The sequence below is a fragment of the Borostomias antarcticus genome (genome assembly GCF_949987555.1).
Source record: "Borostomias antarcticus genome assembly, chromosome: 23".
In the NCBI taxonomy this organism is placed as follows: Eukaryota; Metazoa; Chordata; class Actinopteri; order Stomiiformes; family Stomiidae; genus Borostomias; species Borostomias antarcticus.
Genome location: NC_140256.1, coordinates 11,884,731 through 11,902,749, shown reverse-complemented (window position 1 = coordinate 11,902,749; position 18,019 = coordinate 11,884,731). Strand labels below are relative to the sequence as shown.

The 18,019-nt window shown below is 48.3% G+C and overlaps 1 protein-coding gene across 1 annotated transcript in view; it reads right to left on the bottom strand.

Moving 5' to 3' along the window:
• Nucleotides 1–9,815, bottom strand: part of kiaa0825 (KIAA0825 ortholog) — a gene marked incomplete at both ends in the record, with an annotated part of 95,234 nt that extends 85,419 nt beyond the window's left edge. Inside the window, 3 exons of the mRNA XM_084456845.1 lie at nt 3,226–3,898; nt 4,139–4,307; nt 9,685–9,815. Coding sequence (XP_084312971.1) covers nt 3,226–3,898; nt 4,139–4,307; nt 9,685–9,815 — 973 coding nt within the window. The remainder of the gene's footprint in view (nt 1–3,225; nt 3,899–4,138; nt 4,308–9,684) is intronic.
• Nucleotides 9,816–18,019: the final 8,204 nt, after the last annotated feature.

Genomic DNA, 18,019 nt, shown 5'->3' with positions numbered 1-18,019 from the left:
ACACGGACACGGTGAATGTGAATATTCACAAAAGACAGAAACACAACAGTGCGCACGCACACACACACACACACACACACACACACACACACACACACACACTCAAATAGCGGACAGCTCCATTTACTATTAAACAAGTTACTATTAAGGGCCTTTTCAATGGCAAGGACATGCGTGTTGGGAGGGGAATAACGCCACGAGAATCAGCCAAACAGGCAGCACGCGCAGCAGCATTGTACATACACACTCCCACACACGCTCCCATCATCCCCCAGTCATAATTACACGGCTGCATGTGTGCGCACGGCCCTCGCCGGCAGCTTGTGTGAACCCAGCCGCAGATAGGATCTGGAGAAGAGAGCGGGTCTTATTAAATATTAACAGACTCCGTTCCCAAGTAGCCCCAATCCCCAGAAGCCTCTGCGGTGGCGGCAGCAGAAGCCTGAGCTATCGGCGCCCGCTATGAAGCGCTCTCCCTGCTGAATAGGCCCCGGCGTGCTGCGCTTTCACACAAGACAAGTTCAAAGAGCGGAGAGCAGAGCGTAGAGAGCAGGGCGGCTGGGGGAAGGTGAGCGCGTCTGTATGTTCTCTACACGCTCAGACCCTCTGCTCATCTATAAGGCACAGCCGTGCCCGTATGGTGAAGTGACAGGCAATGAAATGCAAATACGACATCCGCGATGTCTGAATGGGGACGCCGTCGCCTGCACTTGGGGGTAATGTGTAGACGGTCTATGGGGGGAGAACGAGATTGAACGCTTTTCATGCTGTGCATGCAAAGTACGTCGGTCCCGTTTTATACACATATGGTATGCAATGTGCCGAGCAATTACTGTATACTGTATGTAGCCTATGCGCCATATGGAAAGTTGATCATTCGCTTTTGACGTTGGTTTTAAAAGGCCGCGTTATTTTCTGCGGCAGGAAGTGCTATCGACATACAGTCTTGATAGTATTCAAAGAGTGCAAGAGCAACACAGATAAACGCTATTTTTCCAGACGGTGCACACAAAGAATGAGTATAGCCTGAGAAGCACGTGCGTTTCCGCAACTACGCACGCGCACGTCCCACTCTCCTGCAGACTCGGCGAGGTGTGCGAGCGAGGTCTAAGCAGGTATTGTTCCTGACCAGCCAAGCCGACTGGCTAGGAGACTGAGTCTCTCTGCTCACCCCATTACACCCGGAGAGAGAGAGAGAGAGAGAGAGAGAGAGAGAGAGAGAGAGAGCAGGGAGAAGAAAGGAGGAGAGCATGAGCGAGGGATGGGGAGGAAGAAGCCTACAAAGGGCTGAGACCCTCACATCTGTCTGGGAACAATGTCAGAGCCGCCCCCCCCACCCCCCCCCCCCCTCTCAGACGGAGAGGTTAAAAGAAGTGGCACGTCCCGGCGTGAACGCTGTTAAACGCTTCAGTGGTTTGACAGTAGCTGAAGCCACAGACAGCACTCCCTAGGGAGAGAAGAGGGAAGCGCGGCCTCGCAGGCATATCTCCTCTCAACACAGCGCGCGCGCGCACACACACACACACACACACACACACACACACACACACACAAACACAGAATAGGAAAATACTGCATGGGAGGAGAAAAATAAACAAAAACGCTGCATAGAAGAGACATGAGGGATGGAGAGATCTGACGATCCCTGTGTTGTCTGTGCAGACATCTGTGAACACAGCAGATCTCTATATATCCCTTTAATCCGCCATAATTGTATTGATAATCGTCTGTGCTGCTCCTGTGGTGTATGATTGAAACGTACGCGTCGTAGGGAAATCAAATTGCACACACATGCCACGATGAATAGTCTATAAAGTGAAATCCGCTATGGTTTTCTAAGGCTACTTTTAGGGCTATATGTCCTTACATGTCATATTTAGGGCAAAAAAAAAACATGGCCGCCACTTGTAGTCCGCCTCAGAGCTCAGCCCCCATGTGAGCGGCACGGGGGACTGTATTCACACAGACGCAGGCACACACAAAAAAAACGCCACAGATTTCCCATCATTCCACAGTGCGGGGCCCCCCAGCTCCCTTCGGTGGCGTGTTCTGCCTCCGGTGCTACATTTGACGGTTTGTTGAGCGGCACGTAGGTGTGTAGCCGCCACGTTCCGCCATCAAACAGCCTAACTGACGCATGGCCAATTATCCCGGCTGCCTCCTCTCATCTCGCGTTTAAGGGGAGGGGGAGAGAGACGGGGAAGAGAGGCGGCTTGTGTGTTTATGGAAGAGTGGCAGATGTAAAAGCGCTCTTCTCCAGCCCACGGGGGAAGACTGACATATGCACCGCGATCGCAGAGTAAACAACGACGAGCACTTTATCGCTCTTTATTGCAAATCTTTACCCTTGGCAACCGGTAAACAGGCCAATCAGACAAAGAGAGCGCACGAGGAGAGGCCTATCAAAGGTGACGCGTCGCGCCTTTTCAACACCGCTCCTCGGCGTGTAGGCTATGCTTCGCTCGTTCCCGGGCGAAATGGCCGAGGCCATCTTTTCCATCTCTGTTACATAATACGTACGTATGGGTGTATGTACAAGTACAGTAGGTATAAATGTACAGGCAGGCGGAAGTTGTCTTTTTGTACTTTTGGTCAGTTACCTGGCCCGCTCCTCAGTGTAGTTAGGTAGGGTTTTATTTTCTAGTTTTAGTTACCTGCATTAATTTCAGTTAGTTATGTAGTTTGTCCTTTTGGCTCAAGTTTTTTATGTTAATTTTGGCACCAGTTGAAAGTTTGGTTTCCACGTATTTACACCTCAGCTGCTCGAGATCCTGTTATTCTGTTATCCGTGTTTTGTTTGTTATTACCACTTAGGTACAAACTAATTACACACACATATTACTATGTATTCTGGAGGGTCGTAACAGTCTCCATGGAGGTCTCGCCCGTTGTGTCCTATTCTACCGCGGCGTCTCGTTCGAACTCCCGCCACTACATGTTCTCTGTTCTCTATTCACAGCTGGAGAGTCCTCCCCAAAAAGGTCTCGCCTCACAAGGCTATCTGCTGCCCGCGGACCTACACGATTCAATGACCCGCTGACCTGTCCATTCGATGACACACACACAATGAAAAGCCTTCAGTGAAGAGCATCAAAACATCTAGCACATTTGATGAGTGTAAAATGACTGAGTTGAATGCAGAATAGCTGTGAGGCCCTGGAGAGCAGAGTGGAGAGGTGGGCAGAGAGAGATGGAGAGACGACGTGGGAAAAGAAAGTAACGAACCTACGGAGGCCTTAGCCCTGGCGGAGGCCTTCCGGGCCTTTCCGCAGAGCCCGGCGTTATCCTTCAGCGCGTTCTCGCGCTCTCTCTCCATCGCGGCCGCCAGCTCCCGGGCCACGGTGCCGAGGTAGGCGGCGTTCAGGAAGCCCAGGGCGGCGTGGGGCTCCGCCACTGCGTTCAGGACGTGGAGCTCCTCCCGGAGGGCCTCGGTCAGAGCCGGGGCAGCGGCGAGCAGCCCCGCCGGCAGCCTGTCGAAGCCCGTCTCCCCCCCGGGGCCGGCGCCGGGGCCCAGGGCGCCGCGGAGCAGCGACAGCACGGCCTGGCCCCTCAGGCCCTGGTAGCGCCACAGAACCTCCGTCTCGGGGTGGAGGAAGCACAGCTGCTGAAGGACCTGTATCCTCTGGGCCACACCGAGGAGGCCGCGGGCAGCGGCGGCGGCCAGCCGGTCCAGGAGGTGGCGCCGCAGCAGGAGCCGCACCTCGTCCCAGGCCTCCTGGACCTCCAGGGCCGAGTCGTCGCGGACGGCGTGGACCGGCGGGGGGGGGTTGGCGGCGGCGGCCGAAGTCAGGTGGGTGGGGGCGTTGGGGAAGGAGACGCCGCACTGGGAGGAGAGGTTCAACAGCAGCTGGAGGGTGGCGTCCTCGCGCCCCTCCTCCTCCGACCGCAGGTAGTGTTGCTACGGAGAGAAGATGAGGTATCAAAGAACAGCCAGGTACCGTATCAACGCCATGGCGGCAGACGTGGGAACGCACAGAGAACGTGATGAACAGTGTCAGCGTGGCTGTGTACACATGTCAGTGTGACGGATCCCACGCACCGCCAGTTTCTACAGCTCGGGTTCAATAGAAAACAGCGAAAGGCTGATATGGTGACGGCCCGGCGTGTTGCATCATGTCTTGTGTTTGTCGTGGTTTACCAGAGCTCTCAGGAAGTCCAGAAGCTCTTGGTGTCCCGTGGCGACAGGCCTGACAGCGCCGGGGTTCCGTGGACTGAACCACTGCAGGCATTCCGCGGGGCTGGGCGGACGCTCCCCCGTGCAGGACTCTCCCATCTTCGCCTGGAGCTCCTTCAGACTCTGTTCAATACTGCGGGGGGGGGGGGGGCGACACAGACACATGCCACTCACAATGAGGCTGCCACTGCCATCATCCCCATAGCATTGTATGCTACACAGACACACACGCACGCACACGCAGGCACACATGAACGCACACACACACCATACCCTGAGAGAGATACATCAGCAGTAATGAACACAGACATCAATATATCCTGTGAGTGAGTGTGTACTGAGTGTCTGCTGTGAAGTGGTGTTACAGAAGTCTGATACAGACGCCTCGGTGTGTCACGTCTCTCTCATTCCCTCGTCAGACACACACACACACACACACACACACACACAGACTAACATGTTAACACACTGCATCAGCAATTCTGTCTCTCTTTAATGTGACAGATTAGAAATGACATCCTCGGGCTCGCCATGTTTAGTTGTTTCCATGCAAATCAATGCACACCCGTCTTTGTGAGTGTGTGTGTGTGTGTGTTTGTGTGTGATTATAAAAGACAGAGAGAGAGAGAGACAGAGAGAGAGACAGAGAGAGTAAGAGAGAGAGTAAGAGAGAGAGAGAAAGGAGACAGACCCAGTTCCATTTTACCACCCCACAGCTCGTCCTCTCCCCCAGGCCTATAAAGTGCCTCCTGCCTGTCCCGAGGACATGCACACATCCAGATGTCTGACAACAGCGCGACATTAAACAACGCCTCCACGTGACACACTTTCAATTCAGGGGAAAAACGTGAGACATAAAATGTTATAGACCGACTACCAACCTGTATCCAAATCTTTGTCGATTGAATACTGCGCCCTTTTTTGTTATCCAGATGTTTTCTTCGTTTTTCTTTTTTTATGAGTCTTTCAGAGGACTGGCTGAGGGGTTGACAGCCAGAGCATGCGCGTTAGTGTGCATATGAGACCTGAGCAGGGCAGCAGAGACCTGTCATGTTGTGCATGAGCAGAGATGATAGCCCAGAGCTACTGTGCAGATACACACTTCATGGAATTACAATAATGTATCGTTCGACTGCAGTTGTTTCGTTGGTGCTTTTCACCTGTCCACTGCGAGGCTTTAGAGTGGAATAACTGTTGAGAACACAGGGGTTTATCTACACTTTCCAATGTAATGGTTGGACAGTGATTGAATGTGCCTCGGAAACGCGGAGGGCTGCCGAGTAAGTCTATTTAATGGTGCTCATAAATGTGGATGTGTGCTTCTGGGCTCCACCCCAGGTCTTTACACAGGCAGCAGGTCTTAAATGAGCTTCCATCTGTGACTTGCTTCAGCCTGCCTCGCAACTTCATAAAAATACGCCGGTTCGCCCCCTAACACACCTCTCCGCCTCTCCGATTTGACAACCTGCGAACACTTATAGATTTCATTATCAATGTCACTCACATCCGCGGATGTCAATCACGTCAATGTTTCCAGCGCGCACAAGCGTACCCCGCTGACACACGCGGCACACCCACAAACACCAAGCAAACACCCACTGAAGTCGAGCTGTGACACCCCGGCGACGCGCGGAGCGGCTGGGGGGGAAACTTCCTTCCCCCGGTGTCAGTTGAGTTTTATGACACTTAACAAGCTCCCCGGAATCGAGTGGGAGTATTCTCTCCATCTCCGTACTCTTTGGATTTGCCTTCGTTCCCCCCTCTCTTTCAATTATCACACCTGTGCAGGTTCGCTGCAGGATTTACGGTTTGATTGAATGCGACGGCGGGCGGCTCATAGCAGATGGACTATGGGGCGCCGACCTGGAGCCCGGGGGTGAGGGAGCTACCTGCAGACTAATCAACTCTGTGGGATTAGCCCCGACCCCTCAGCTCCGCACAGGAGCTCAGCGGCCAGATAGACGGATAGAATGGGGGGGCTGATGTTGAGAGGAGAGAATTGAGGGAGAAACGCTCGTTCGGGAGAAGAGAGAAACACACACACACACACACACACACACACACACACACACACACACACACACACACACACACACACACACAAAGCCTCGGTCGATCCGAGAGAAGTGAAACAAGCCAATGGACGGAGCAGAGGTTCAGCCTGAACAAAACCCTAGGAGATGAGTGCAGGAAAGGTTTCTTTAGGTCCCTCCACAAACGTGTCAATCACCCCACCCACCCCCTCCACGGCCGCCAGATGAAACCTAATTGTTTCTCAGACAGGCGGAGCCAGAACCCGTATGACAGTCCTCTGCCTTGCCACCTCCACAGAGGGGATGGGGGTTGGGGGGCGGGAGGAGGAGGAGGCCTTTATTAGATATGATGGCAAGTTTCACAGTTCCGTGACTTACGGAAACCCAATCCCGCGATTAGTCAGCGCTTTGACGTTATCTTAAGTTCCCTGTCAGAATTAATTTTTGTGTGGGTGGGCTGGCTGTCTGTGGCGCTGGGGGGGGGGGCAGGGGAGGGACGGGGCAGCAGGAAGAGATCTCTTTACAATGTAAGCCCCGGCTCCAGTCAGCGCCAGGCCGGCTGCCCGGGAACCGAATATCTGCGCCGTCAAAGGGGCCCATTCTGTGCAGGGAGAGGAGTGAATGGGCCTCGGTGAACAGGCTGGAAACAGATCCGGCTCACCAGCCAGGTCTGTGGCCCACTTAGTGCCCTCCCCTGCCCTCAGCCCAGCCACTGAGACGGCCGGCTGGATGTACAGATACACACGCACGCGCACACACACAAATCACAGATAGTTACTTTCCGCATACTGTATGCATTGATAGTGCATGTCCGTACAAGTAGGGTATAGTACAGACACACGTGCATACATGCACGTGCGCACACGCACGCACACACACAAACAAGACACACTGGAACATGCACAAACACACGCACAAGCACACACACACGAACATGAACAGACATATGCACACGCACACACACACACACACACACACACACACACACACACACTAGTTTAATTCTGTGGTTATGTCCACTGACCAAACATAAAAAGTACTCATGTAGGGCCTACTCTGAGCTGGATTGGCAGGCGGCTACTGAGAGCCATTTCCTTTGCAGTGTGAAACCCGAGGCCCGTCTGTCTGCACTCTCCTGGCCCGCTCTGACACTTCATTAGAGGCGTTTCCTGGTGGCCTCCCTCCGCAAGGGTCCCGCCTGATGAAATCTAATGGATTACAGCATTGCAATTTGGGGAGCCAGGCCCCGTTGTCAGCCTATCTTAATCTCCTTCAATTAGGGAGCAGCTCTTAGGCAAATCTCTGACATCTGAGAGCTGGGAGCAGGCCAGCCACTCTGACCCATAAATAGGTTAAAGTCTTCACGGGAGTGGGCAGCTCTCTGGTTCTCTCTCTCTCTCTCTCTCTCCCTCACTCTCACTCTATCTCTCTCTCTCTCTCCTCATTCCTCTTCCCTTTCCTCTCCTTCCTTCTCTTTGGTAATTTGTCCCAGACACTGATAAGTGGATTAGGCAGCAGGTGAGTGTGTGTGTGTGTGTGTGTGTGTGTGTGTGTGTGTGTGTGTGAGAGTGTGTGAGTGAGTGAGTGTGTGTGTTTGCCCGCGCGTGTGGCTTATGTGCATGAGCTTATGTACAGTAGTGTATGGTGTGGTGTACGGTATGTGCGTGTGTGTGTGTCCACATGTGTGTGTGTGACAGCAGCCCACCCTAGTTGAGGTAAGAGCGGCCTAGCCTGCCCCCTGCTCCCTGCCTGTGCTCAAATGGGTCCAGATAAATCCAATACTGACTGACCAGCGGAACAGAACGAGAAGAGGGTCGCCTTATTTTTAGAGCAATTCTCCACTATCTGGCTCCCTTTGTTCTCATAATGGGTATCCCTCTCCCATCTCCAGGAACACAAAATAACCCTTTAATGCTTAGAAAGCAGAAAAATGCCCCATCCTTCAGTAATAAGCCTTGAATTACCTACCCAAGGGTTTTCGTTTCAAGATGTGGAATCTTCAATTATTACGTTCCCATTGGGAGAGAAGCAGAGAGGGATGGAGAGAGGGTGAAAACGGGGGGATGAGGCCCCCAATGCTAATGGCGCCAGTGCGAGGGGCTTTGTTCCCTCGGCACATTGAGCTTGTCCCTCATCCTCTGTCCTCGCCTCTCTCCAAAGCACAAAGGAGAAAAACGCTGAAATATAGATCTCTCTCTCTCCCTTTTACACTCACTCATTCATCCTCCCTCCCTCCCTCCCTCCCTCCCTCCCTCCCTCCCTCCCTCCCTCCCTCCCTCCCTCCCTCCCTCCCTCCCTCCCACAGAGATCTGCTCCTCATACTGTATGTTCCATGTCTTGGTCATTCATACATGCCGCTGAAACACTAAAAGGCCTATGAGAAGGCTTATAACTAGGCCTATAACTTCATCAAACCGAATCTTTCACTTTCTAGACTGACAAGTTCTTTTTTTAAATATATTTTTAGGACATTTCTGCTTTATTAGGACAAGACAGTTGAAGAACAGACAGGAAAGGTGGGAGAGAGAGAGGGGAAGACATGTAGCAAAGGGCATGGGCCAGATTTGAACCCATGCCGCTACAGTGAGGACTAGCTTTTACATGGTACGCGCCACCGGGGTGAGCCACTGGGGTGCCCCGACCGACAACTTCTTTTAATCAACCATACTGTAACATCAGGGTTCATTGAAGTTTTTGGACATGTTGATTCGTGGAAGAATGTGTTGCATGGGACATTTCTGTGACTTTCCATGGTTCTAATAGCACACTCTGGCCTCTATATTCACCTAGATTACAGAGAGAGTCTTGCCATGCTACTGTCAAATACTGCATGCCTAACTAACCCTAACCTTTTTCCTCTTTATTCTAAATACTAAAATGAGATGTTTGTATTTTCAAAGTTTGAGGTCTGATTAAAATGATCCTCAAAAACAGAAAACCCCCCACAATGCTGCATTCCTTGATATTGGTTAGAAATGGCTTGAAATGTGTCCTGTGACACAACACACACACATGCGCACACACACACACACACACACACACGTGCACACAAACATGTGTATGAGCACATATGTATACTGTACACTAACAAAACACAAACCATCGTAATCAATATGACTGCATACAGAGCACAAAAGAGGGTCTTCCCAATTTCCAATTGTACTGTATAAAAACACAGATTGACTGATTCTTAGAAAGATACATTTAAAGTACAAATCAATATTTCGGACCATTTCAAAAGGACTCTTCAGACAAGTTTGTGTGTGTGTGTGGGTGTGTGTGTGTCACAGGATATATTGATGTCACAGTATGTGTGTGTGTCTTTGTGTGTGAGGCCAGGAATGATCACATTCAAAGGGTCCTGTGAGGTATAGGGCTTGACTGAGGGACTGATGAGCATTTTCGAATGAAAAGTGCATTATTATAAATAAAATGTATTATTATTATTATTATTACAGGATGTGGTGCAATGCTGACCTGCAGGCGTTGAGTTTGAGTTTGTCCTCCGTGTCTCGGAGGAGCTGCTGGAGGTCCAGCTCGCTGGGGACCCCGGGAGGAAGCAGATCTACGAAGGCATGGTCATGAGGAAGCTCCCCCTGCCACTCCATCTCACCCTGGAACACAGAAGGACCCAGGGACATTACTGCAGGCTCACTACCACCACCCGTTTAGCCATCACACGGACGGCATCATTAAGAGCTACTGTAGGAAATAAAACCACCCCATGTTCTTCACATAGAGGGAAAAACAATCAGCTTGTCTTTTCCCAAGACGAGCAGACAATGAACAGATAAAGAAATGGAACCCTGTTTATACAGTACTCACAAACAAGACATTCACATGCAGTACAGTGTACAAGAGACACTTTAGATGCTGTTGAAACATGGATGTGCATACTGGCAGAGAGGGAAGGTCAAAAATATCATAACATAGCTACTGTACACCTGATTGAATATACAGAACTTGTATGATGAGCGCATATTGAACACAACGAAGAGAAATCCCATTGGAATGTGGAGTATTGTGTCAAAGCCCACGGATAGGCTAGATCGACTCATACACACACATGCAAGCGCGCACAAGCACACACAGACGCACACACACACAAAGCATATGAGACATGGTCATTTAATTTCTCCTCAAACAAGATTGTTATCAGCGGCTGTAAATCAATGCACCTGAAACAAGAGGAAGCTTATAATCAACAATACATATTTTCCGTCTCCCACCTGCCCCCTCCCCACCTACACTCTCTCCAGATATTCCATTTACAGTACAAGGACCCCTGATAAAAAATGCATAGCCTTTGCACATTAGCATCCAGAGACAACCAGCTAACATAAAAACATAAGAAAAAATAACTACATTAAATAAGGACGGAGGCTCTGTCAGGCTTTAAATAAACAACTCGTCTCCCATCGCCTCAGTCTGCAGGACCGAGGTGCTTAACGCATCCCTGACAGCCAATCCCGCGCTGCCGCCGCCGCCGTCGGGGCAGGGCCCGTATCAACACCGTCATCATGAGTCAAGTGGAATGTAATGGAGAGTGTCAGTGTCAATTTGGCTTTCCTCACACTCCTCATCCTCCTTCGTCTGCTGTGATTTTAATAATCCCTGTCAGACTCCAAACATCCCCGGCGCACCTGCCTGACATGGTAGCACAAAGCTCAACATTCATTTAGCCAGCGCCAAGGGAGAGCTGTCTGGCTGGACAAATATTATTTTCCTCACTTGACAGTCTCCGCAGTTAAGCTTGTACTTGTATTGTTTCCCTCTCCTATTCTCTCCCCCATTGTAATCACCCCTCTCCTCTCCTCTCTCCCTCCATCGTTGTCACCCCTCTCCTCTCTCCCTCCATCGTCGTCACCCCTCTCCTCTCTCCCTCCATCGTAGCGACCCCTCTCCTCTCTCTCTGCATCGTAGTCACCCCTCTCCTCTCTCTCTCCATCGTAGTCACCCCTCTCCTCTCTCTCTCCATCGTAGTCACCCCTCTCCTCTTCTCTCTCCCTCCATCAGTCACTCCTCTCCTCTGTCCCTCCATCATATACCCCTCTTCTTTCTCTCCCTCTCTCCCCATCATCGCCCTAGCCCCCCGTGCCACTGTCTGTCTGGAAGAGAGTTTATGGAGTGACTTCTCTCGAAACGTAGTGGTTTTCAATGGAGGGATTAGGGGCTTGACAGTGTAATTATAAGGATGTATGAGTGCGTGTGTGTATCTGTGTGTCTCTCTGTGTGTGAGAGTCTCTGTAAAGTATGTCTGTTTGAGCATGAGTGTGTCTGTCTGTCATTCTGCTTCTGTGTGTGTGCGCGCTTGTGACCTAAGTGTGCATGCGTTCCTTTCTGTGTTTGTTTCTGTGCATGTGTGTGTGTACATGTCTCTGTGTGGATTTGTGTACGTGTGGCTGGTGATACACTGGCACACCGAGCGTGCACGCATGGCTGCCTGTGTGTGGTACATAGGAGAGCTGAGGGAGAGACTGAGGATCGTTTTGCCCCCACACAGGGCCTCATTAGTAGGAGAAGCAGCCTGTCTCCTTTGTCTTGTCATTAGCTACTTTGAAAGCAGATGTTGAGGAGCCCCAGTGTGTTTCACACTGCTGCTACTGGGATGACTGGGGGCAGACGATGACACGTCAACTCATAGGGAAACTTCGCTGCAGTGCCATCTCCCTGCTGTCGTCTGTGTAAGACAAGACCAACACTAGGCCCATTTAGAGTGGAAGTTCACTCTGAAATATTCATCAGCTCCCAGCCCCAAGTTGGCTTTTTAAAGCCACTTAGAGCATGTCAAGTTAAAGTGAATATTACTTTAAGGTAGGCACCTAACACTGCATTCAGGAATAGAAAATACATTAAATACAAGTGTTTTAAAGAGCGATCTTATGTGCTCTCAAATGTAAGCCATTTCTGCGCCAGGCCTGGCTGTACTGTACAATAGCATATATGCTACGTTTTTTTTCTTTTTCACCTCCGCCCCAGCAAAGCATTCGTTCTTTAATAGTATTACACAAAAACTACCAGACCAATTTTCATGAAACTCAGTGGAAGCGTGTAGCATGGTCCAACTTAGAATCCATTACATTTTGGAAAAGATCCGAATCACCTCCATTCATTTTTTGGACTTCATTGACCTCCATTCGTTTTTTGGTAGAAAAAAACAACATGAATTGTCAATGGGGAGAATTCAAACGGTGATATCTCAATCACAGAGACACAGAGTTTGGACTGGCATGAAGCTTTTGACCTAACAAATGTAGCAATGTACCAAACCTGTCCTGCTTGCATGCATGTGCACGCGCAGAACCACGAAAGAGGTTTTTACTTAAGGAACTTAAAATGCTTGTGTTGCACAAGACACACAACTAAAACTGTGTGGCAACTCTAGATTAATTCAAGTCAATTGGTAGAAGGTTCATATGCTGGAGTCATGGGCTCTTTAAATTTGTGGGTTCAGCTGAGGCAAAGACACTTGGCCTGCTCTTTCCAGAGATCTAGAGTTCATTTCAAGTCCATTTCTGCATCCTGATTCTGTTCGGTGGAAGGAGTCGCACTTGTTGAGGTGGAGGATGGTGGAGAAACATCCTCAGCTGTTGTCGGCCTTGTGTCCGTCTGGTCATCAATGTAAGGGTTTTTGAAGAGGATGTTTCATTCTGGTAAACTAGTGGCTAGAGTATATTCTAGCATTAGCAGCTGGCGTTGATTTGTTTACTATTTACTCGCATGGTTCACAGGTCAAGAAAATGTGACTGGTAGGCCGGCGCATGATATGGATGTTTTTTGACGAAAATAGGTTTTATTTTCAAATGAACAATTATTATAATTAGACCAAAAAGTAAAGTTTTGAACAAAGCATTTAATAAGGTATAACTAAAATTAATTCAGCATTGGGTTTTTGGTTGTGCCAGTGTAACAGAAGAAAAAGTGACAGACATTATTTCCTATTATATATATTTTTTTTTAATATACATTTTTTGTTTTCACTGCTCCCACAAAGGACTACTGTATGTGCAAGTCACGCCAAACACCTACAAATATTCTGATTTGTATGTGTTCAGTTTTTAGAGTGGTGAGAGCAAGTGAAAATATCCACACATTTTTTAAACTGCCACCACTCCTACAATTTCTAAGCTGTGTGATTTATATGTTGTTCAAGACAACTTGGAAATGAATTGAATGCTCGTCCAACTCAAGATAACAGGGAACTTGGGGATCATTTTGAGCCGCGAGTTTCCCGAGCTGAAGTGCTTGTTGATGTTTAAACATACAGTATAATTTGATATGTATGCAATATACAGTATGTTTGTTTTATATACAGTATCTCACAAAAGTGAGTACACACCTCACATTCTTGCAAATATTTTATTATATCTTCTCATGGGACAACCCTATTGAAATGAGACTTTGATATAACTTAAAGTAGTGAGTGTACAGCTTGTATAGCAGTAGAGATTTACTGTCCTCTGAAGATAACTCAACACACAGCCATTACTGTCCACACAGCTGGCAACAAAAGTGAGTACACCTCACAATGAAAATGTCCAAATTGTGCCATTTTCCCTCCCTGGTGTCATGTCACTCTTTGTGTTAAAATATTTCAGGTGTGAATGGGGAGCAGGGCTGTTAAATTTGGTGTTCTCTCTCATACTGGTCACTGGACGTTCAACATGGCGCCTCATGGCAAAGAACTCTCTGAGGATCTGAAAAAAGAAATTGTTGCTCTTCATAAAGATGGCGTAGGCTATAGGAAGATTGCCAACTCCCTGAAACTGAGCTGCAACACGGTGTCCAAGATCATACAGCGGTTTACCAGGACAGGTTCCACTCGGAACAGGCCTCGCCATGGTCGACCAAAGAAGCTGAGTCCACGTGTTCAGCGTCATATCCAGAGGTTGGCTGCAAAAAACAGAGGTGTGAGTGCTGCCAGCATTGCTGCAGAGGTTGGAGAAGTGGGGGTCAGCCTGTCCATGCTCAGACCATACACACTTCATCAAATCGGTCAGCATGGATGCATGCATTCGCTCTGCATGCATGGCAGGGCCTGGCTGCACGACATTGAGTTGGCCATCTGATGATGTACGAAAGGAGGAGGTCTGCATGGCCGTCGTCCCAGAAGGAAGCCTCTTCTGAAGCTGATGCACAAGAGAGCCCGCAAACAGTTTGCTGAAGACAAGCAGTCTAAGAACATGGATTTCTGGAACCACGTCCTGTGGTCTGATGAGACCAAGATGAACTTATTTGGCTCAGATGGTGTCAAGCATGTGTGGCGGCATCCTGGTGAGGAATACAAAGACAATTGTGTCTTGCCTACAGTCAAGCATGGTGGAGCTAGCGTCATGGTCTGGGGCTGCATGAGTGCTGCCGGCACTGAAGGAAACATGAAGTCCAACATGTACTGTGACATTTTGAAGCAGAGCATGATCCCCTCCCTTCGGAAACTGGGCTGCAGGGCAGTTTTCCAACATGATAACGACCCCAAACACACCTCTAAGATGACCACTGCCTTGCTAAAGAAGCTGAAGGTAAAGGTGATGGATGGGCCAAGTATGTCTCCAGACCTAAACCCAATTGAGCACCTTTGGGGCATCCTCAAGCGGAAGGTGGAGGGGCGGAAGGTGTCTAACATCCACCAGCTCTGTGATGTAATTATGGAGGAGTGGAAAAGGATTCCAGTAGCCACCTGTGCAGCCCCCCACCCTACCCCTGACCCCTGCCTCTACCTGGAGCCAGGCACACTCACACACACACAGACATACACCAGTCCTGGGCTCAGATCCCCTTCCCCTCACCCTAACCCGGGTCCGTATCCTTTTCCTACTCCCTCCCTACCCCAACCCCTGCCTCTATCTGGGCCCAGGCACGCACACACACACACACACAGACACACACCAGTGTTTGCCATACCTCTCCCATGATGCTCTTAGCCTTTCTTGCTCTGAAAATGTAATTTGATGTAATTTATTGCTCTATATATGGCTCTGTGTGCTACTAACCCTGTTCTGCCTCCCCTCTCCCTAGTGCCTCTCTCTCTCCCTCCTATCTTCTAACCAGGTCCAGTGGATGCCCCACTGTCACCAGCAGACCACCCTGAGTCCGATAGATACCCCTGTGTCTGCTGTGGATGTCGTAGCAATTAGTTAACACACACACACGTACACACAGACATACACCAGTCCACTTCCGGCTTTAGGCCTGGGCCCAGTACACCCTTCCCCTCACCCTAACCCAGGTCCATATCCTTTTTCTCCCCCCACCATATCCCTGACCCCTGCCTCTACCTGGAGCCAGGCACACTCACACACACACAGACATACACCAGTCCTGGGCTCAGATCCCCTTCCCCTCACCCTAACCCGGGTCCGTATCCTTTTCCTACCCCTTCCCTACCCCAACCCCTGCCTCTATCTGGGCCCAGGCACATTCACGCACACACAGACACACACCGGTGTTTGCCATGTCTCTCCCATGATGTTATTAGCCTCTCTTACTCTGAAAATGTAATTTAATGTTATTTATTGCTTTATAAATGTTCTTAGCCGGTAGACAAACATACTCCAGGAGGATATTTCCAAATTAGATTAGTATTTCCAATTCCAATATTGGATTCGAATTGCACTCTCTTCAGCTACAGGGTAAGCTAGGTCCCATTAAACTTCACACGTCTGCACACGTTTCATTTGGTTGGCTTTTATGCTCCTCAAAACCACAAAACAATGTAAGTCATACTGCATATTTCTCAAATGTATTCTACTCCCCTACGAGAAGCCTAATGTATGTAACTTCCCAACACTGTCACCATCAGCTATTAACACATAGAAGCAGGCCACCTCGAATCAATTGACAAAAACATCTAAATGTTCAGAAACAAGTGCACAGTGACCCTGTCTTCTCCGCCCATGATGTACGTCATAAGCACAGTTGTAGAATCTGTAAACTTTTCTAGTTGATGTATCTATAGAGTCAGCATAGGCCCATCTTATTTTGTGTTTAGTTTGTAAGCATTATTCAAATGTAAGTAGTTAATTAAATGCATAGCCTATACTGTATATATCAGTGATTAAAATAGTTAATGTAGGCCAAATAGGTTCAATGGGCCAAAAAAAACAAAAACATAATCAACAATGACTAAGAAAATAACACAACATTGAGCTGGTATGATAATCTAGGCTACTGATGGTATACTGAGGAAACACATTTGAAAGTCCAGCCACCTGATCATCTGGACATAGGCCTACATATTATATTCAGCAGAATGTTGATTAAATAAATAAGACCCACATTTTCTCCTTGGCCTGCCTGTACCACAGGTGGCTAGAATTCCAGTGGTGATTGACGAGGCAACATCTTCTCGGAGAGGTTTATGAAATATACAGCATGACATTTTGGGGTTTATTTGACATGATAGAGGGATGAAGTTCATGAATATAGATTCTAATGTTTTATCTGGATGATTATATAGGCCTAGGCTATCCTGCAGTGGCATCATACCTAAAAAAACAAACAAACAGAGTATTTCCAAGTCCACCATATGCAGTACAAAATCGTGACATGCCATTTTCAAAATTATCTTAAGGTTACAACTTTTTAGTAGACGGTAGACATACCGTTAATGTTGGCAGAAAGGAAACACGTTCACATGTTGTTTTCGAAGTCCACTGGGTAATATGGATTTTGGGGTATTCCGTTGCAAGCCTTTGTCATGCTGAGACACGAAACACAATCTAGACGACTTCATTGACTGAAATCTGTGGTTCAATTTAGAACATATTGATGAAATGATTGAAAAAAAGCCTCATATAGCCTACTGTATCTCCTATATTTTGCAACTGGTATTTACTATAGCCCAGCCATCTTATTCTATGGTTTTGTCAGTGCATCTCCTCAGTCCTACATAAAAAAAGTTTCATGATGGTTGGTTTGGTCTGAGCCTACAGCACTGATTAGCCTACCCTTGTGTAGCCTAAATGAATGTAGAATAACATAGCCTAGTCTTTCCAAACAATAATTCCCCTAAAATGTACAATTTACATGGAATAGGCTAGGGTAGGCTGTACCTATATCATCATTTCAATGCCTTAGATATGTAGGCTGCTGTCATGTTGTAGCCTGCTTTAAGAGCTCAAAAAGGATTAAGAAGGCTTTTTACTGATACACACCGGGTAGGCTATCACTCATCAGTACAACGTCTTCATTACACCAGCACACCTCGTAACAGGCAAGTACATTCGGCTACACACCTTTCCACAAGAGCGCACGTTTATTTACAGTCAATGCTCACAACTGATAGCTTCAGCTCGGCTCGGTAACAAGAGAAGCGTCTCTAACAACCACCCGGAAGAACCCTCGAGAACTTCCGCATGTTGGAAAAGTCCACTATAAGATTTTATGGGGGGACACGGTAATGTTTTTAATACCCCAATGTTAAGTAGAAATTGTATGAATGAATTAGTTTAGTTTAAAATGCAGTGAAATACTATAGTATTTGAATGCATGTAGTTCACTTCAAACATTACATTATTAATTATTTGTCATTGGAGATGAATTTCCCATGCATCACCCCCGGTGGAGTGCAGTTTACTTTTGGATGGAATATTTCTTCAGTCTTCCTGTTTTGAATACGGAATTGAATAACTAGAATAATCAACAGTAACTCTATTTGTGCGAAATTTGTTGACAGATAAAATAGGGAGGGATATCAATTACTAGTGACGAAGACTCTTTCTTAAAATGGTGTAAAGGTGACTCTCAGGTCTGATGAATTTTGGCGCTAAAGTTTCACTCCGACCAGATCACCGCTCTTCAATGCAGGGGGTTT